The sequence below is a fragment of the Aquarana catesbeiana genome, linkage group LG04 (assembly GCF_042186555.1).
Source record: "Aquarana catesbeiana isolate 2022-GZ linkage group LG04, ASM4218655v1, whole genome shotgun sequence".
Classification (NCBI taxonomy): domain Eukaryota; kingdom Metazoa; phylum Chordata; class Amphibia; order Anura; family Ranidae; genus Aquarana; species Aquarana catesbeiana.
Window position 1 is genome coordinate 32,428,846 of NC_133327.1, and position 21,235 is coordinate 32,450,080.

At 44.5% G+C, this 21,235-nt stretch overlaps 1 protein-coding gene across 4 annotated transcripts in view; it reads right to left on the bottom strand.

Moving 5' to 3' along the window:
- HADHB (hydroxyacyl-CoA dehydrogenase trifunctional multienzyme complex subunit beta) overlaps positions 1-21,235 on the bottom strand; it is a 61,268-nt gene that overhangs the window by 33,234 nt on the left and 6,799 nt on the right. For all 4 annotated transcript variants that reach the window (XM_073624976.1, XM_073624975.1, XM_073624973.1 and 1 more), the window contains 8 exons: positions 16,652-16,693; positions 15,530-15,629; positions 13,651-13,695; positions 10,803-10,902; positions 10,393-10,480; positions 8,826-9,013; positions 7,388-7,568; positions 6,198-6,319 (listed from right to left, as the gene is read on the bottom strand). In XM_073624976.1, the coding sequence (XP_073481077.1) occupies positions 6,198-6,319; positions 7,388-7,568; positions 8,826-9,013; positions 10,393-10,480; positions 10,803-10,902; positions 13,651-13,695; positions 15,530-15,629; positions 16,652-16,693 (866 nt within the window). The remainder of the gene's footprint in view (positions 1-6,197; positions 6,320-7,387; positions 7,569-8,825; positions 9,014-10,392; positions 10,481-10,802; positions 10,903-13,650; positions 13,696-15,529; positions 15,630-16,651; positions 16,694-21,235) is intronic.

Genomic DNA, 21,235 nt, shown 5'->3' on the forward strand with positions numbered 1-21,235 from the left:
GTCGTCTAAGTATGGTATTATTCCAATACCCTCCTGTCTTAGACCTTTTAGCGCTTCCGCCATTATTTTTGAGAATATTCTTGGAGCTGAGGAGATTCCGAAGGGGAGAGCTGTGTACTGTAGGTGCAGCGTAGCTGCTGGCCCCTGGATTGCGAACCTTAGAAACCTTTGGTGATCCTTCCTTATGGGGACATGTAGGTAGGCATCCTGTAAGTCTAGTGTTGCCATGAATGTCTCCTGCGGTAGGATGTTCCTGATTGAATAGATAGATTCCATTCTGAATCTCTTGTATCTTATTCCTCGGTTGAGTGGTTTGAGGTTTAGTATCAGCCTTAGTTTGCCTGATGGTTTTCTTTTTGCGAAGATGTGTGAGTAGAAGCCCTTCTGTTCCTCCTCTTGGGGAACGTGACAAATCACCTTCTGATCTAATAGTTTCTGTAGGGATTCTAGAAACACCTTTGCTTGATTGCTGTCCTTGGGTAGCATGGTCGCTAAGCCGAGTTTAGTAGTGCCGTGGTCCTAGAGGATATTCTGACAGTTTCTGCTGAAGCATCTGCCAAGAAAGCTGCCGCTCTAGTTAGTGTGGGGATGGTTTTAATTAGTTCCTCCCTGGGTGTGTCGTTCTCCAATAGATCTTGCAGCTGGGTTAGCCAGATTAGCAAGGTTCGGGCCGTGCAGGTGGAAGCAATAGCCGGATTTAGGTTTGCCGCCCCTGCTTCCCATGCCCTTTTCAGGAGAGCTTCTATTTTCTTGTCCATGGGGTCGCTGAGGGTACCTGCGTCATCAAAAGCCAAGTCCGATTTGTTCGTGATTTTTGCCAGAGAGGCATCCACCTTGGGGCATTTAGCCCAGGTTTTGGTGTCTGCTTCCGCAAACGGGTATCTGCGTTTGATTGTGGCGGGGATGAAAAGCTTTTTCTCTGGGTCTTCCCATTCCTTTTTGACTATGTCTTTAAGTGTTTGGTGTACCGGGAACGTTCTTGGCTTCTTGGGCTGGAGCCCTTTGTACATTCTGTCATGCATAGTGAGTTCTGCGGTTTTCTGTTCTTTAATGCCTAGAGTGTCAGTGATGGCTTTGAGAAGACTGTCTGTGTCCTCAGAAGGAAACAGGTTGCAGTCTGTCGTGTCATCTTCCTCCTCTGAGTCTGAACAGATACCGTCTTCTGATTCAGATTGTTCAGATTCATCTGAATCCACCTCTTGTTCTGCCTGTACCTTGTTCTCCCTTGGAATGTGTGTTCCGCTGGTAGATGGGATACTGGCCTGAGCGACACTTGCTGGCGTTTCTAATTTCTCTATAGCTGAGCGTAGTGGTGCCATGGTGCTCTGAATTTCTTTCTTAAAAGAATTGAGCAGGTCTTTCAAAAATCCCTGTGATTCTTTTGCCACCATTTTGTCTAAGCATTTCTGACACAGGGGCTTTTTCCAATCTGGGGAAAGCCTGTGGCTGCATGAGGCACATGTTTTGCCTTTAGCCTTCCTTTCCTCAGGGGTCTTTGCCTGCAAGCGAGCATAAAGAACAAAAAAAAAAAAAAAACCCCGTGAGTTCAGGTGGTCAAAGGAACTGCCTGTAGATAGGCAGTAAAGAGGTTAAGACAGAGATAATTCAAGAATATTCTGGCTTACCTTGGAGCTGTCCTGATTTGCAGGATCTGCAGGGCAGGGTGGGGAAGCGTCAGACATGATCAGCCACCAGGATCCTCTGCTTAGAGGCCTTTTTATCTGCTTCCTGCATAAGCTCCGGCCCCGCCCCCGGCTGACCCCGTGCAGGTTGGTGGACACACCTGCACATGCCGCTGTATTGTAGAGTAACTGTGCTGGTAGTGAGGGGTAGCATTGAACAAATTTGCTATTTGTATTCTGTTTTCTTTCTCTTTTTTTTTTTTTAAACTTCCCGCCCCTAGGTGTCCCTGCTCTATCTCCGTAGTAGATAGACTACGGGAAAATGGCCGCCAACCCGGAAGCGGAACTTCCTCGGCGCCATCTTGGTACACCCCCGACTTCCTGTAGCGGCCTGTGGCGGTGAGGACGCTGCTGCGCCGCCCGGAGAGCGGTGGATTCGTTTGGGGGGACAGCCGCAGCCACCAGGGACCTAATTTAGAAGGTGCAAAACCCTCCCTGCTAGACCCTCTGCTGCTGAGGTTTTCGGCAGCGGTCGGCGGCGGCGGCGGGGCGCCCATCTATGCATGTATTGATCCCCCCTGGCGGGCTCCAGATTCTGCGGAAAGCCAGAGGGGGGTGCTTGCGGAAGCATACACAGGCCTAACAGCGGCATGGGGTGGGGATGACAGAGTCCTCCTGCATCCTGGGGGGATGATTGCAGACCCCTCAGTAGGGGCGAAATCTCAGGCTTTGAGCAATGTTGCCCAGTGCTGCGCCTGCTCGCCCTCCCAAAGCCCCTTGGGCTGTATGGGATGCTGGCAGGGGGTCTCCTGCAACAAGCACAGAGACAGGTGAAAATAAAATAACAAACGTTCTTGCAGCTCCTGTGGGTCCGGAGGAAACACAAACAACTGAGGCACACAGGTAAGAGTGTGAAATTTATAATGGTGGACTAATGTGTTTCCTGTTTTAGGGAGGAGGAGCCTATCTCTCGGATGCTGCCCTGGAAGACGATTCGAGAAAACATTTTAAACAACAGACAGTATGGATTCATGAAAGACAGAAGTTGTCAGACAAACCCGATTTCTTTTTATGAAGAGGTAAGTAAAACCTTGGACAGAGGGGTGGCTGTGGACGTGGTATACTTGGATTTTGCAAAAGCAATCGACACAGTTCCCCACATGCGGCTCATGTGTAAGGTAAAGTCTACAGGCTTGGAAATATCAGTTTGTAAATGGATAGAAAACTGGCTAAAAGAACGAATTCAGAGTAGTGGTTAATGATTCTTACTCTGAATGGTCTAAGGTTATCAGTGGTGTACCCCAAGGTTCAGTGTTGGGACCCTTACTTTTGAATAACTTTATAAATGATATAGGGTCTGGGATCGAAAGTAACATTTCTGTCTTTGCAAATGACACCAAGCTATGCAGTGGAATAACGTCCTTACAGGATGTCTCCAATTTACAAGCCAATCTAAATGCACTGTCTAATTGGGGGATGTGGCAGATGAGGTTTAATGTTGAGAAATGTAAAGTTATGCACTTGGGGGCTAAGAATATGCATGCATTATACATACTGGGGGGGGGGTACAACTGGGAGAATCCGTGGTGGAGAAAGATCTGGGGGTTTTGGTAGATCATTAGCTCAATAATAGCATGCAATGCCAAGCTGCGGTTTCCAAAGCGAGCAAAGTCCTTTCTTGTATTAAGAGAAGTATGGACTCTAGAGAGAGATATAATTTTGCCCCTGTTCAAATCATTAGTAAGACCTCATCTGGAATATGCAGTTCAGTTTTGGGCACCAGTTCTCAAAAAGGATATCGGGGAACTGGAGAAAGTGCAGAGAAGGGCAACCAAACTGATAAGAGGCATGGAGAAGCTCAGCTATGAGAAAAGATTAAAGGAACTGAATGTATTCACTCTTGAGAAGAGGAGATTAAGGGGGGATATGATCAACATGTTCAAATATATAAGGGGTCCATATAGTGAACTTGGTGTTGAGTTATTCTCTTTACGATCAACCCAGAGGACAAGGGGACACTCTTTACGTCTAGAGGAAAAGAGATTTCATCTCCAAATACGGAAAGGTTTCTTCACAATAAGAGCTGTGAAAATGTGGAATAGACTCCCTCAAGAGGTGGTTCTAGCCAGCTCAGTAGATTGCTTTAAGAAAGGCTTGGATACTTTCCTAAATGTACATAATATAACTGGGTACTAACAATTAAGGGTAAAGTTGATCCAGGGAAAATCCGATTGCCTCTTGGGGGATCAGGAAGGAATTTTTTCCCCTGCTGTAGCAAATTGGAGCGTGCTCTGCTGGGGTTTTTTGCCTTCCTCTGGATCAAATGAGGGTATAAAATTGGGTATATTGGATTGTACAATATTTATTTTATTTATTTATTATTTTTAAGGTGGACTTGTGTCTTTTTTCAACCTGACTATGTAACTATCTGGGGAAGGGTACAGAAAAATTTCTGCAACATTGAAAGTCCCAATGAGAACAGTGGCCTCCATCATCTGTAAATGGAAGAAGTTTGGAACCACCAGGACTCTTCCTAGAGCATGCTGCCCGGTCAAACTAAGTGATCGGGTGAGAAGGGTCCTAGTCAGGGAGGTGATCAAGAACCCGATGGTCACTCTGACAGAGCTCCAGCGTTTCTCTGTGAAGAGAGTAGAACCTTCCAGAAGAAAAACCATCTCTGCAGCACTCCACCAATAAGGCCTGTATGGTAGAGTGGTCAGACGGAAGCCACTCCTCAGTAAAAGGCACATGACAGCCCGCCTGGAGGTTGCCAAAAGGCACCTGAAGGACTCTCAGACAGTGAGAAACAAAATTCTCTGGTTTGATGAAACAAAGATTGAACTCTTTGGCCTGAATGGCAAAAGTCATGTATGGAGGAAACCAGGCACCGCTCATCACCTGGCCAATATCATCCCTACAGTGCAGCATGGTGGTGGCAGCATCATGCTGCAGAGGTGTTTTTCAGCAGCAGGAACTGGGAGACTAGTCAGGATCGAACGAAAGATGAATGCAGCAATGTACAGAGACATCATAGATGAAAACCTGCTCCAGAGCGCTCTGGACCTCAGACTGGGGGGAAGTTTCATCTTCCAATAGAACAAGGACCCTAAGCACACAGCTAAGATAACAAAGGAGTGGCTATGGAACAACTCTGTGAAGGTCATTGAGTGGCCCAGCCAGAGACCAGACTTGAACCCGATTGAACATCTCTGGAGAGATCTGAAAATGGCTGTGCACCGACGCTCCCCATCCAACCTGATGGAGCTTGAGAGGTCCTCCAAAGAAGAATGGGAGAAACTGCCCAAAAATAGGTGTGCCAAGCTTGTAGCATCATACTCAAAGAGACTTGAGGCTGTAATTGGTGCCAAAGGTGCTTCAACAAAGTATCGAGCAAAGACTGTGAATACTGAATGTACATGGGATTTTTTTTTTTATTTTTAATAATTTGCAAAGATTTCAAATAAACTTATTTCACATTGTCATGATGGGGTATTGTTTGTAGAATTTTGAGGAAATTAATTAATTTAATCCATTTTGGAATAAGGCTGTAACATAACAAAATGTGGAAAAAGTGAAGCGCTGTGAATACTTTCCAGATGCACTGTACCCTCCACTCCAATGTACACGGAGGTGTCCCTTGCCAACATCTTCTCCCCGGGTCCCCAGTGTTCAGGCACCTTCACTGGCTTCTGCAGAATGACATAACTTCTGTGCATGCGAAGGAGTCTGTCATCCTGGCACACATGGACCATTCCAGGGTTGTAAACACAAACCTCCCCCCATTGCACAGGCAGAATTATTAATTCTAACTATTGCATGCATTTGTATATGTTGCAGTTTTATTGTTAAACTGTAGACCTGAACTTTGTAACGCACTGTGGAAAGAGTTGCTGCAATATAAATAACAAAAACCATACTGCATTAAAGTGACCCCAAAACATAGCAAAATACCTGTTTAAATAAATTGCAACAGAAGAGCAACTCCCTTACCCATTCAAAACTTTTTCCGGGGCCATGACTTTTATCTACCTAGGACTCAGAACTAGCATGGATAAAGTGGTTCCAAAGGCAGGTTTTGTACCCCAATACATTCTATGCATGAAGGTACAAAACCTTCTATGTGCAGCAGCCCCACCTCCTCATACTTACCTGAGCCCAATGTCGATCCAGCGCTGTGCACAAGAGCAGCATTGCTTCTGTCTCTTGCCACACTGGCTCAGAGGCTGCAGCGGGAGCTCTTGCTGTTGTCACTCACTGCCAGCGAAGAGAGAGCGGGGGGCGAGGCCAAGCTTGCACGAGTCCCCCATAGCAAGCGGCATTCACCATGGAAGGGAAGCCAGGAGTGCCGGCGGGGGACCAGAGAAGATGAGGATCAGGATTGCTCTGTGGAAAACTACTGCACAGAGCATTTCTCCCTTTAGAATTGCTATAACTTACACCAGCTTCCATCAGATGCTAATAACACAGGTCTTCTGCTTCTTGCTAGACACACTTTAAAAATTGGAACAAGCTCTACTTTTAAATAATAGCTCTTGATCAAATTGTGGCGGTAATAAAAGTTCTAGAAGCGTTTACCAGGAAGGAGGAATTGGCGGCAGTCACTGTCCCAAATGGTTTTACAAAAGCTGGTTTCAGCTTTGCCATTTGTTCCATAGAGGAGGGCCGGATTCCATTGTCTTTTTCCACTGTATCTTTGCCTGCAACAAGAGGAAGAAAAGTTCTGATTGGTGGTACAAGCTATATGAAGCATGTCAAAAAAAATTTCAGTCCACGTGCACACTCTCGCTCCTTTTTCTGCGGCTCAGGGTATTAGGAATTTAAAAACAACAAGTTATTCCAATCCTTTACATAATTTTGCAGCTGCAGGAAAAAGTTTCCTAACATACCTGTAAAAACACAATATTACCCATTTTTTGAGTACAGAAAAAAAAAAAAAAAAAAAAGGAGGAAGAAGAGAAAGAGGTTGCAAAGTAAATTGATACCCAACAAGTCTAGCTTTAACCACTTCCATACCGCGTAAATTCCAGCACTCCTCTCCTACATGTAAAAATCATAATTTTTTTTGCCAGAAAATTACTCAGAACCCCCAAACATTATATATATATTTTTTTTAGCAGAGACCCTAGGACACTGAACCACGCTCTGTGTGTCAATGGATATACAGAGCAGGGCTTGGGAGCGAGCACCCATTAGTGCCCAATTAGAGGAAAGCTTGCCATTGGGGGAACTTAGCAGGAAGTGAGTGGAGCTAGAAGCACCGGAGAGAGAGGAGGATCAAAACCACTGCACAAAGAAGGTAAGAATAAAACTTTTTTTTTCTCTTATTTTTTTAAATTATTCTTTAAAATAAAACTTTAAATTTGTGTGCTCGCGCGAGAAACAATGACACTTTAAAAGCCCCTACAGTTCATCAGTTTAGAGCCAACCATAAATAATGGCTCTAGAATTATTGTACAGGCGTGAGCTGCAATATGCAACACAATCAACATTTTCGTACATAGGCTCCCTAATGCACGCATTTACACTCATATTTGTGTGTATGTGGGGGGGGTTTTAAATGCTTGGGTGTAACTTAAATTTTACACATTCTTTTTGTCAACTAAAACGTCCCCCCATCACATAGGGGACAAAAAGACACCAATGCGATACATTTTTTGGCCACATTTACTACATATGTTGGGGGCAGTAAAAGGGTTCAACAGATCAGCCATTATGGAACTGATTGCAAACAAAATCTATAAAGATTCAAAGACAGCAGCAATCACCTGGCACTTTGTATGGGATGACGTCTGACAAATTTCCAGCTTCCTGGGCTTTCTTGGCCATAGAATGTGAGCGTAGGGCGTACTCATCCTGTTCCACCCGAGACACGTCGAACGCTGCGGCCAGTCTGTCTGCGGAGTGCCCCATTGTCTCACTGGTAGAGAACTCTGCAACGGCTGGAAGCTGAATTAAAGAGAAGCGTTTCATAAAAAGACATAAATCATCAGTTCAGATATTTCCACAAAAAAATAAAAAAAAAAAATAAAAATCAGCTCATTTAAGGTAACCCTGGCATGGGCTAAAAAGTTTCTAAACCACTGATACTGCTTAAGTTCAGTCACCTTTAAATGCAAATTGACTTCTTTGCAGAGCCCCTGGATCCTATGTCCAAGCTGTACACAGAGCCTCACGTCTCGCCATGAAAGTACAAATTCACCTTTGCTGGAAAATCTGTAAGGTGAACTTACACTGGACCCCCCTCCCCATCACCCCAGTCACGCTGTACCAGAGCTCTGCGATCCCCGCTGTCAGGTACCGGGACGCTGCTTCAACGGTCCGGAGATTTGAGATCCCTGCGGCTTAATCTCCTGTGCGTACCTCTCAGCGTGTATAGACAAGAGGCATCCTAACTGGTCAGCACTGTCACATGGACAGCGCTGACCAATCAGAATCTGTCTAGCCCATCCTGTCAGTGCTGGAGGAGAGGAGAGAAAGCCAGGAGGATTTCAAATCCACGGACCGTTGAAACGGCGTCCGAGTGCTTGACAGTGGGGGATCACAGTACTCTGGTATAGCGGGACCAGTATAGATTCACCTTACAGATTTTATGTGAAGGTGAACTTACCCTTTAAGCCATGACTCCTCTTACTTCTATGTGCCAACCCTTGTTATTAAAACAGACTGTCTCACTTTGCCCTTTCAGAGCTAAGTGACAGAGTTACTTGAAAAACCCAGGTGTCATGAGACAGACCCGGTGCAAGATTCATGTTGAAAGTTGTTGAATCTTTGATGACTTGACTCCATGATGTGACAGCATTCAAGTCTGAACAATGCATAATAGAAAAAGATCCCCCCACCCCCAATACCTGAGGGCTGCAACAGAACAGGGCTTAGGGTACAAGGGTCTAGCAACAACACTACGGTGTGGTAAAAAGGCTTGTCCCCCCCCCCCCCATTTTGTAGCTAAGATAGGACCCCTTAAGAAGGGAACAAGACAATCTTTTCTTCAAGAAAACAATAACACAAAAACACCTATCCAGGGGCATGATATACGGCGGCTTCCTAAATATTGTGTAAAGCGTCCTTACTTCCCATCCTGCAGTAGCAGAATGGTACACATAACTGGACTGGTTGTTATGGGCAATATAGACAATTCCTGTGTTCGAATGTAATTTATTTTTATTTTTTTAAATTAGAGCTCAGGGTGTCCCATTCGCTTACCTCTGGGGCAAAGTAGTCAGGACGGATTCTGGATGCCAGAGAAAGCTTCTGGCCTAGGGTCTTGGCTTTGTTAAGACTTAGCATGGCCTTCCTCATTTTCCTACTATGACGAATGGGGACATCAGACATGAACTCCACGCCACCAGCCACCACCACATCGCACTGACCTGATGCAATCAATCCGACACCTGTGAGTTAGGAGAAAAAGACTGTGAGCAGACATAAGAGAATCAATATTGTCTTGCCAGCCCCCCCCCCAATCACAAGGGCTAAGGCTCGATTCACACAGGGGCAACATGACTTCAGCGCGACTTTGCAAGGCGACTTCAACGCGACTTTAAGCAATTTACAACGCGACTTCAAGTCGCCTCCAGGACAGGTGACTTTGGCTGTGGCCAATCACAGAATAATCAGCTCTCTGGGAGGGAGGGGTTTGCCTGCGCAAACTAATTTTTTTAACTGTAAAGTCGCTTCAATATAGATGGAGATCTGACTTGGAGGCGACTTCCATTGAATTCTATGGGTACAGGTCGCCTAGAAGTCGGATCCAAGTAGTACAAGTAGTACACTCTGAAGTCAAAGCGACTTCAGTAGTGTCAATTAAGACGCTCTCATTCACTGTAATGCAAATCTCACAGTAAAGCGATTTGGGGCGACTTGAGGGCTTACAAGTCGGATCCCAAGTCATCCTAGTGTGAACCGACCCTAAAGGGGATTTCCACATTTAGCGATCATTACATTTCTTGTCCCCAGCTTTGGTTGAACAACATGGTTGTCTGAGACACCTAGTGCAGGGTCTGCACTTTTCAAGCAAATCTCACCATGCCTGCTCTGGGTTTGGGAACATTTGTCAAAGAAAGAGTATGACTGCATGACATGATTGGATGATGGAAATCAGCAGAGTTTTGCCACATTTTTACTAATGCTCTAGGAAAAATGAGTGCAGCTGCACTTACAGAGTGCACAGTCTATTTGCCTTTAGAAAATCAACCTGTGTGTGTCATGATGACTGCCAGAAGCTCAGTGAAGCACACCAGAGAGCAGAAAATCCTGGCAGGCTTTCTGAAATCTGGCATTCCCATTACCTTGGTAACAAGGGGTTGGGGTGACAGTTGGACGTCCCCTCCAGCTGCTTGTAAAAGCAATCAAGTGGCTAGTTAGCTGCTAGGACTGCTTTTACAAGAGAGCCAACCTCCGGCTCTAAAAAAATAAATAAATAAATAAATAAAAAAAAGGGCATCATCCTGGTATAACCACTTTAAGTCTAGCAACGTACCGCTAAGTCGTTAGTCAGCAAGTGAATAAGCTGGCCATACACAGATTTAAATTTGGCCGGTCCCTAGAACCAGCCAAATATCGACCAGTGTGTGATTGTCCTTGCTTAACAGAAGTCAATCTTTTGATTTGACTTGTGACGAAAGGACATGCAAGAAATCTTTTCTCGACCAGCAGATGCAGCTTGCCAATTAGTGTATTCTAACAGCTGCGGGCCCCGCTGTCAGAATAGAATGTTGTGCTGGGGAGGGGGGGTTGTGTGGATGGAGGAATCTTCTAACAGAATACAAACCTGTGGTCATGGCCTGGTTGGAGGAGATACATGCCATGGTGACGGTGTGAGCGGGAGTCTTATCAGAGAAACCGGCTCCAAGAGCAGCCTGGGCACAGAAAAACACAATGCATAAAAGTCTCAACAGCCAAACATTGCATTTCATGCCCCCTCCCCCCAAATCTAGTTTTCCACTGCCTGTTGATGGTGTAACACTATCTTACACTTTTAAAAACTAGAGAAAAACATTGTGGCTACGTCAAACAAAATGAAAGCACTTTGCTGACCTTTGTAAATAGGTCTCAAATGCCCACCCGTCAGCTCCATGATTAGAAAAGTAGCTACAACACCCACTCTAACAAACCATAAGTGATGTACTAAGACATCATGACAAAAACACACTTAGAAAAAAAAAAAAAAAAAACACCCACCTCGCGGGCAACATTGCTAGTTTTCACTTCCTGGATGACGGTGCCATACACAATGTAGTCAATAGCCTCCCTAGGAATACCGGTCCGATTCAGCAAACCCCTAAATTAATGCAGAGAAGATAAAGTAGAGAAAAACCATGTGCTTTATATTATTCAAGTGTCTCTTTATTTTGAGGCACCTGCTCATATTTAAAAAAATAGGATGGGCATTTCTACTTTAAAGCAAAATTTCAGATTCAGATTGTAAAGATAGTAAATTTTCACACTGCAGAGCCAGAAAGATAACCCACAGTTCAGCAACTCAGCCATGGCTGATTCAATTAAAAAGAAAATAAATGATTTCCCCATTCAACAAATTGAGGTGAATTGAGAAATCTTCCCCACTATACTATTGTATTCTCACAGCGGGGCGCTGTAACTGCTGATCAAATGAAAGTTTACTAACAGGCCAGTTCAACAGAAGTTGACCGTCGGATTGACTTCTGCCGAGCAGGAACGGTCATTGGGTTAGTTTCTGCTGAACTGGACGCATTCCAATCGATCTATGGCCAGCTTAAGTCCTCATCCTCATTGTGCAATGAATGAGCAACAACAAGTCTGTTCAAGGAGCAAAGAGCAGTAAGGCTGACCCAGGAAGCAGTGAAGCAAACAGTGTCAGAGTAATGTGATCAATAGAGATGTGTATATCAAATCCTTTAAACAGGTAAAACCTTTATAAGGAGTATTTAAACCATGTATTTAGCTTTCCTGGTGTTCCACATTTAAAGTGAACCTGTTTCATTTAACCACTTGCTTACTGGACACTTAAACCCCCTTCCTGCCTTGGCCAATTTTCAGCGCTGTTGCACTTTGAATGACAATTGCGCGGCCATACAACATTGTACCCAAACCAAATTTATATAATTTTTTCACACAAATAGAGCTTTCTTTTGGTGGTATTTAATCACTTGTTTTTTTTTTTTGTTTTCTTTTGGTAAAAAAACAAAAAAATAAATAAATGAATAAAAAGAGCAAAAATTTTGAAAAAATAAATAAAAAAATGTTTCATATAAAATTTTGCAAACAGGTATTTTTTCTCCTTCACTGATGGGCACTGATGAGGTGGCAATGATGAGGCAGCACTGGGTGGGCATTGATGATGAGTCACCGATAGGTGGCACATGGTGAACGCTGATTACCAGCACAGATCGGGATCGATGTCCCTGTAACAGAAGCCGGTTACCGGCTTTATTCTTTCTCCTCACACTGATCATGAGGGGGAAAAAAAAAAAAAAAAAAAAGTAGGTAACCAGCTTCTGTTTTCTTCCTGATCCGTTGGCATTGGATGACAGCTGATCACGAGGTAAAGAGCCTGTTGCGATTGGCCTTGTGATCAGCCTGTTCTGTGATCAACCGCGTCTATTGATGCCCTCCCAGGACCGGAAGCACACGCTGAAGCCATCATTCGGCTATAGCGCGCGTGGAAAGTGGTTAAAAGGGTAACTCTTTCATGGGAAAAATAAATTTAGTATATACAATTGTGACATAGTAATTGAATGTTATTAAAAAGTACCTTTCCTTTTCAATCTGCAGCTCTGTCATATTCTGTAAAGTGCAATGCAATAGCTACCTGGAGGTGTTCTGTACACAGATAGTTTACAGAACGCCCTCCAGATATGTAATTTTCTGCTTGCGTGATTAGCCTACTGATTTTCCCAGAAGTCTGCACTAAGATACAAGTCAGACTTTCAGCAACCCCTGCAACAAAAGTGTCATTTTTGGCAAGATATTCCCAATAAGAAATGATGCCTAAAGGGATGCAGATCCTGCAACTTTCCTCAGAGCCCTGATTCTGCAGCAGCTGGCTGATAATTATGAAACCACTCCCATTATACTCACTCTGAACATGAGCATAGGGGAACATACAGGGATTGCTTCAGAATAAGAAAAGGTAAGAATCGCTAAACAATTTTTTTTTCCAATCCTTGCATGTACATAGAACACCCAGAGGGGAATGTTTTTTTCCTCAACTAAAGTGGAGTTACACATTAAAGAAAAAAGCATGGAGGAGGAGGAGGAGGAGGAGGAGGAAGAAGAAGAGGAAGAGGAGGAAGAGGAAGAGGAAGAGGAGAAACCCTGTAAGGTATAGGCATAATGTGCTAGTAGGCATCGCCTACTAGCACATTATTAAAGACTTACCTTGAAACTAAGAACTCCAGCGGTGCGCTGTCACCGCCAACAGGGCTACCATATTCACCCTGTCTTCCTTCCAGGTTCGTGGGCTGCGCCTGCTTGAATGGCCGAGCCGCGATAAAGTCACTCCCGCACATGTGCGTGGGAGTCACTGTTTACAGCACTGAAGGAATGGCACGGGTACGCCATTGCTTCAGAACGAAAGCGCCGTGACATCACCAGCTGATGCTCCCTAGAATATCTCCTAAACAGTGCAGGTTTTGGAGATATTTATTTAACTTACCGGTAAGCTCTCTTATAAGCTTACCTGTAGGTTAAAATAAAAAATTCACAGATACTACCACTTTAACCACAACGCTTTTTCTTGAATGCCTAGGAAACATCTACACCTTAGAAAACACTTGAATACACTGCAGTTTGAATCTATGGCTTAGCCTGTGCTCCCGAAACGTGGTCTGGGAATTTCAGTGGTGAATAGAGAGGCTGTGAAGTTGGAGTGAGCAGGTCAGAACTTCAGGCTGCAAAGATGTTGATTTCAGAACACAGCTCAAAAAAGTGCCCGGTCATTTTCCAGGACCACACAAGCAGTTTCTTGGAAAAGGTACATTCAGGTTCATTTCTTTCTCCTATTATAGAAGACCACATCTTACCCACAGAAGGATTTCAAGACACTTACTGCAATGCTGTCCTGGCAAGGTCGTGGGGCATCAGATCTGAAAACCTAAAAGACAAAAAACAGGGAGTCACCCTCTACATGTGCCCCATCTTGGTATCTAGGTTCTGGAAACAGAAGGGTCCATTCCCCAAGCTGTGTAACAAAGTAGGCATGTACTCTGGCTATGCAGTAAGGAATTAATTACCTCAGAACAGAGAACAACAATCTGTAACAAAGTTTACTACACTATAATAATAAAATATTCTATATTTGTAGAAGTGGGGAAAAAAAAAAACTAAATGACTATACACCTGGGAGGTCACTGAAGCCTAGATGCCCAGGCCAAATTTGTCAGCGTCAGTACTATATATAGTTATTTTAGTAAATAACAGTTTATAGTTACTAAAATAATTGCTTTTCCATTTGCTGTGTACTGTGGGAGTCAAGAGATAGTGAATGCAGGGTCCTGCGTTTAGTAACACTTTAAAAATATATAACGAATTTACTAATTTTTTGTAACTTACTTTTTTTTTTTTAATAATGACAAGGATTTCATTTGGTACACTTTTGAAATCTGGCACTGTCTTTTATAACAGACTTACAAAAAAAAAAAAAAAAAACTAAAATAAATAAAAAAAAAAAAAATCATACTAATTCTTTGTTTATATTGTTCTAAAATTTAAATTTTTTAATGCTATATTTGTATCTAACGATTACAATAACAAACAGAGAAACACTGCCATCTGTAGGCAGCAGTGGCCTCTGGAAGCTTAAAATGATTTATTCTGTAATGAAGCCGACAGCTTGCCTGTGATCATGTCATAACATAGTAATCTCATACATACATTATTATTCAGGATTTATATAGCACAGACAGTTTGCACAGCACTTTACAGTAGGGTAGACAATTACAATACCATTCAATACAGGAAGAATCAGAGGGCCCTGCTCGTTAGAGCTTACATGACTTGGAAAGGTCCCTGATCGTTAGTGGGTAGCAAAGCTGTCAGCAGTAGAAAGGTGTGACAGGTAGATGTGTCGGCTGGTAGTCAATAGAGCAATTGTTATTAATGAATCCTCAGTATAGGGTAACATGCTCACAAATGTTAAAGCAGAACTAAAAGATACTTTCCTAACAGCCCAGGACCCTTGCTGGCATACATGCACAGGAGTCCTTAATCCCAGCACGCAGGTACCAAGCCGGTGATGCAAGCTGAACTACGCATTAGCAGCTTAATTTACATGTCAAAAAAAGCTGTGAGCAGGCAGGCATGTGTGTGTTATCACAGAAGAGACATTGGGGTTGATTTACGTAAAATGGAGATTGCAAAATCTGGTGATGCACTGCATAGTAACCAATCAGCTTCCAGGTCTTTTTTTTGTCAAAGCTTAGTTGAACAAGCCGATTGGCTACCAAGCACAGCTGCACCACATTTTGCACTCCAGTTTTAGTAAATCAACCCCACTAGGTTGTTGGTCGTTAGGCGAGTGCTGCTTCATCTTGGAAGAATGCCTGCCTCATACATGGCCAGAAGGAGAAGCTGGGGGTGTGTGCCGACGTCACTGGGCCGGCAGAAATATTTAAAAAAGAAAAGGTTTGTATAGGGGGTTTAAAAAAAAAAAAAAAAAATAATAATACTAGGGGGCTTTGGGGGGGGGTCTGCAGATTTAGTAAATCAACCCCATTGCACGTCTTCTGCGATAACAGCTTGCCTGCTTACAGTCTGTTATAAAATTCCTTCAGTTCCACTTTAATACAAAGATTGTGGGAGGGGAAGGGGCCAATACGTGAAATAGAAATGTTAAGAAAACAAGACAATCATTTTTTCCTGCTCCACAACAACAGAAGCAGAATTTGTTTAAATGAGCAAGACAAAGATTGAAGGTATAAGAGACTTACGTGGTGCCAGAGAGCAGGAATGGGGTACGGACGCCTTCAACCACAACAATATTCTTTACCCCTGGCTTTGCAAGTGTCTTCTTGGTTTTTGCCTGGACAGCTAGAATGAAAACGTGGAGATTTACATGCACATACCAAACTACTGTTATTTATGTTGAGAAAAACAAACATCCAATGGTTTCAGCCTCTCTACTTCAGACAAAGGCATCACAGACCCCACCTTGGGCAACTGGAGAAGTTTGCCACACACATAGGAAACATTCCATCCAGACTGCAAAAGCATCAGTTTTGTGAATCACCATTTTTTCCTTTACTAACAGTTATAAAACCATTAGAGCCCTTGCACACTGGGGCGGGGGCGGCGGTAAAACGCCGCTATTATTAGGGTAAAACCGCCCCGCTAGCCGGCGAGAAAGGGTTAAACAACACCGCAAAGCGCCTCTGCAGAGGCGCTTTGCCGGCGGTATAGCCGCGCCGTCCCATTGATTTCAATGGGCAGGAGCGGTATTCACTCTGCTCCTTCACCGCTCCGAAGATGCTGCTGGCAGGACTTTTTTTACCGTCCTGCCAGCGCACCGCTCCAGTGTGAAAGCCCTCGGGGCTTTCACACTGGATACACAGCAGCGGCACTTTCAGGTCGGTTTGCAGGCGCTATTATTAGCGCAATAGCGCCTGCAGTGTGCAAGGGCTCTTAGTAAAGATGAAACTGGTCACTGATCTGTCACTAGTTCCTCATGTGTCAAGGCATTCTATAGACAGTGTTTATACTGACAAATCTACATTGTTTTGTTATAATAACACTGTACTTGTGTTTGTGACTAGTATTCCTTTTCAGAAAAAATGGTAATCTCCCCTACCCCACTATCTCCAGGATTTTAATGGAAATAAAACTACTATTCTCACAGTGGGACAACTCCTGTCAGCCTGTCCACTCCAAAGAAGAGTTGGGAGGGAGGGACCTGTAAAGATGCTACCAAGAAAACTGAAGATTTCCACGGAGCCACGACTCATAAAAGGGTTCCATTTGTATCCCTGGCATTAAAATAAGCTTATAAAACCTGGCAAAAAAAAAAAAAAAACTGACATCAGTAGGCCAAGAAGAGATCCAATTAGCGGCATTACCTGGTGACTGAAGGTGGGAGGAGCAGCTGATTTGCCTGATCACTGCAACAGAAAAAAAGTAGAAAAAGAATAAGTGATGAACAGATCTTTGCTATCAGTAACATGTCAGGTCAGTACACATTGGTGGCATAGCTGCAATGTTCAGCAGATATCAAAATAAAGTAATGAATTGTGCAAAGGTCAGATATCAACGCATAAGCGCTTTAAGATTTGGGGGCCCTAGCTTTTACATAAGTAAAGCTGAAATTCATACAAACACAAGCATTGATCTGAAGGCTACAAGAAGTACTTACAAGAACCACTTCAGGAGTGTTGTTACAATTAGCACTTTTTAAGCCAGGTCAGGTTTACTTAGCCGAATACATAACCACATTACTTTTTTTTCTTTTCTTTTAAGTTTGCCTATCTATATATGCAGCTTTAAAGCGAACCTGCAACCACTTCAGCTTCATGCAACAGTTGATGTAGTGTTCCTTTTCTATGTACAGTGCACTGTGTACATTACAATCTGATGCATTACAGTGAAAACAGATCAGGTCATTGTGCTGTTGGCCTTTTCTGATCTCCACCCCTCTTTTGGCCACAAAATGTAAAACAGCAAACAGAGGGGTGAAAAGTAAGGATGAGCTTCCGGCGTGTTCGCAACTTCACGTGCCCAATGCCTGCGCCCACCAGGAAGCTGACACTCTGCAGCAGTGCCGGGACAAGTTAATTTGGTGCCCAGGGCGAAGATGGCAAACTGCCCCCCCCCCCCCCCCCCCCCCCCCCCCAATTATTGTCACTGTTCAGACTATCTGTGACTCTCTGGGGATTTCCGCAGGTATTCTTGCCCAGCTCTCCTTTCTTTACAAATTCCCCCAGATCTCCTCTCTGCACACATCCCTCCAGCTCTCCTTTCTCTACAAATCCCCCCAGATCTCCTCTCTGCTAACCCCCCCCCACCCTTCTTTCACTGTTCCCTCTGCACAAATTGCTACCTGCTCTTCTCTCAGCACATATTCCCCCATCCCCCACACCTTTACAGTGCACTCCTGTCCTCTCTGCTCAACTTCAGTCTTTGGCAATCCCTCACCACTTCTGACAGCTACCAGTCTCTATGGTATGTGCAGGCATTTTTTTTGTTTTTATTCAGAGTACAGAGAACTCCACCTGCTGTAGCACAGAGCCGATGAGGAGTTTCAGAGCTCCTCGCCTCCATGCTACAATGTCTCAGTAGCAGCAGCAAGAGGGGACAAGCTGCCTCTGGAGTCACTGCAGCTTTGGTTTACAGTGCTGGTGGCAGAAGCGTGCACAAGGGCTCGAGGGCAGCAGCAGTGAGTGCCCAGAGCTAACACAGAAAAGCCAGTAGAGGAAGTGAGCTCTGCAGAAAACTTCCTCTACTGGCTATGTGTTACCTGACAGATGGGAGAGGAGAGGGCTGGCGATACACACGTTGTTTCTGAACTGCTGGTTCCTCCTTGGCGGCAGCTCTCTGCTCTCCTCCTATACCGCCTCCGGCCGTGACTGACGTCACACCGACGGGACTACAAAGCGCCTTCATAGGGGGAGTGAAGGGGCAGCTCTGACAGGGAAGGGCTGGTGCGGATTGTGCAGGCTTGTGCCAGGTGCAGGAGGCACACTACAGCTGTAAGGTACAGACGATTACAGTACAGCGAGGGGCACCAGCTAGTGTGTACTGTGAAGCACACTGCCAGCACCTCACCTGCGCCCCCCCCCCCCCCCTCCCACAAATTGTACCGCCCAGGGCATCCGCCCCTTCCTTGTACCGGCCCTGCTCTGCAGCACTAATCACAGGTAGTGAGACATTTCCGGATCTGTGCAGCCGCGGAGGGGGAAGTGTCTCACTACCAGCGATTAGTGCTGCGGACTGTCAGCTTCTTGGTGGGCGCGGGCACGTGAAGTTGCAAACACGCCTGAGCTCATCCTTAGTGGAAAGCACAGGAATAAATACAAGTTCTGATTACTTACTGTCTCCTTTTGTCTTGAATTCCCCCTTAAAAATATCAGTGCGCTGAGAGTCCTGTGTCTCATAGTTACATATGTGCATTGTGAGATCATTGAAAAGACACTGCTGCCTCAGATGGTTGCTCTCAGAATTGGAGAGGCCTTTGCTGTGCTGCTCTCTGTGCTTATTGCTGGAAAGAAAGCTGTACCCGAGGACCTGCTGTGCAAGATCTCCATGCTTCTGTTTCATTCATTCTGTGGATCTGCGTTTCCTCCACCTCTCCTGCTGCTTCTTGGCTTTTTAATAATCTCCCCTTCAGTCATCAGATCACAAGTCCCACCTCTAAACACAGTGGAACCTTGGTTAACGAATAATGCATTTAACAAGCGTTTTGAAAGACCAGCAACTTTTTTTTTGTTTTTTTAAATCCTGACTCGGTTTGCGAGTATTGTTTCACAAAACTAGCAGAATTCAAGCTAATGTGGTGTGCAGTACCGCATTTGGCCAGAGGTGCGGGGGCGCCGGTGACACTCGGAATGGTTTGTAACCGTTCAGAAATACTCCGTTCCCGAGCCTTTCAGAGTACAACCGAGCTATTCCCGAGTATTTCCAAGGCTCTCCGCCCCCCCACCCCACTGGCCACATGCGGTATTGCATGCAATAGAAGTCAATGCGGAATTAATTATCTTTGTTTCCATTGACTTCTATGGAGAAACTCGCTTTGATATGCAAGTGCTTTGGATTACAAGCATTCTCCTGGAACAGATTATGCTCGTAATCCAAGGTTCCACTGTACATGGCTGCCCCCACACAGAACACAATGTAACATAAGGCATTAGCCACCGAGACTTATCGTTTCCATCTGCTTGCCCTTTTTGGACTCAGTTTGCACAGCTTAAGCTCTCTTTACGTCCAGTGGACATGCTGGCTAACTTAGCATCAGAGGTCTTCGAATTGCCCATCCCTGTCTTGCGGTACAATGTTCCCAATCAGTGGCCCAGAAACCTCATAAGGCTCTCAGCTACCTTTGATATTGCTGCTATGAGCTTAAATACAGGCGCTCAGTGCCTTGCTGTTACTCTTTCTGAACCTCCACTGCATTATATATATGAATAAGGAGAAGACCAATTACGGTAACACACTGATTTCTCCTCCTATCAGTACCACTTAAATTTTGCTTACCAGGGTCATGACCTCAGTGGCCTACCACACGGCATGAAAGGGGACTTTTTTAAAACGGTACCACACAAACACATATATAGGTGCATCTCAAAAAAAAAAAAAAGTTAGTTATCGATTTAATTATCCAGCAGAACTTGGTACCTGCCTACACTGCCAAAAGTACCAATACCTGGTTTAATGGTCATGGTATCGCTGTGCTTGATTGTCCAGCAAACTCGCCTGACCTAAAGCCCATAGAGAATCTGTGGGGTATTGCCAAGAGGAAGATGAGAGACACCAGACGCAACAATGCAGACGAGCTGAAGGTGGCTATCAAAGCAACCTGGCATTCCATAACACCTCAGCAGTGCCACAGGCTGATTGCCCCCATGCCACATTGATGCAGTAATTCAGGCAAAAGGAGCCCCGACCGATAAGTGGTTAATACTGAAAAGTATGTCCATGTACAGCAGGGATATGCAATTAGCGGACCGCCAGCTGTTGCAGAACTACAAGTCCCATGAGGCATAGCAAGACTCTGACAGCCACAAGCATGACACCCAGAGGCAGAGGCATGATGGGACTTGTAGTTTTACAACAGCTGGAGGCCTGCTAATTGCAGATCCCTGCTGTACATGGACATACTTTTCACTATTAACCACTTGCCGACCGCTGCACGCAGATATACATTGGCACAATGGCAGCGGTGGGCAAATGGGCATACCTGTACGTCCCGTTTAATTAGTGGGCGTGCGCGCCCGCTGCATACAGCGTGACCGTGCCCGCGGGATGTCCGCCGGATCCCGGCGATCGTGTCACGGAGCGTCAGAACATGAAGATGCCTATGTAAACTAGGCATTTCCCTGTTCTGCCTTCTGACATGACAGAGATCACTGCTCCCTATCATCGGGAGCAGTGATCGCTGTCATGTGAGTTGTAGCCCACCCCCCCCCAGTTAGAATCACTCCCTAGGACACACTTAACCCCTTGATTGCCCCCTAATGTTTAACCCCTTCCCTGCCAGTGTTATTTACACAGTAATCAGTGCATTTTTTATAGCACTGATCGCTGTATAAATGACAATGGTCCCAAAATAGCGTCAAAATTGTCCGATGTGTCTGCCATGATGTCGCAGTCATGATAAAAATCGCAGATCGCCATTACTAATAAAAAAAAAATTATAATAAAAAAGCCATAAAACTATCCCCTATTTTGTAGACGCTATAACTTTTGCGCAAATCAATCAATATACGCTTATTGCGATTTTTTTTTACCAAAAATGTGTAGAATACATATCGACCTAAACTGAGGAAAAAATTTGTTTTTTTTATATATTTTTGGGGGATATTTATAATAGCAAAAAGTAAAAAATATTGCTTTTTGTTTATAGCGCAAAAAATAAAAACCGCAGAGGTGATCAAATACCACCAAAAGAAAGCTCTATTTGTGGGAAAAAAAAGGAAGTCAATTTTGTTTGG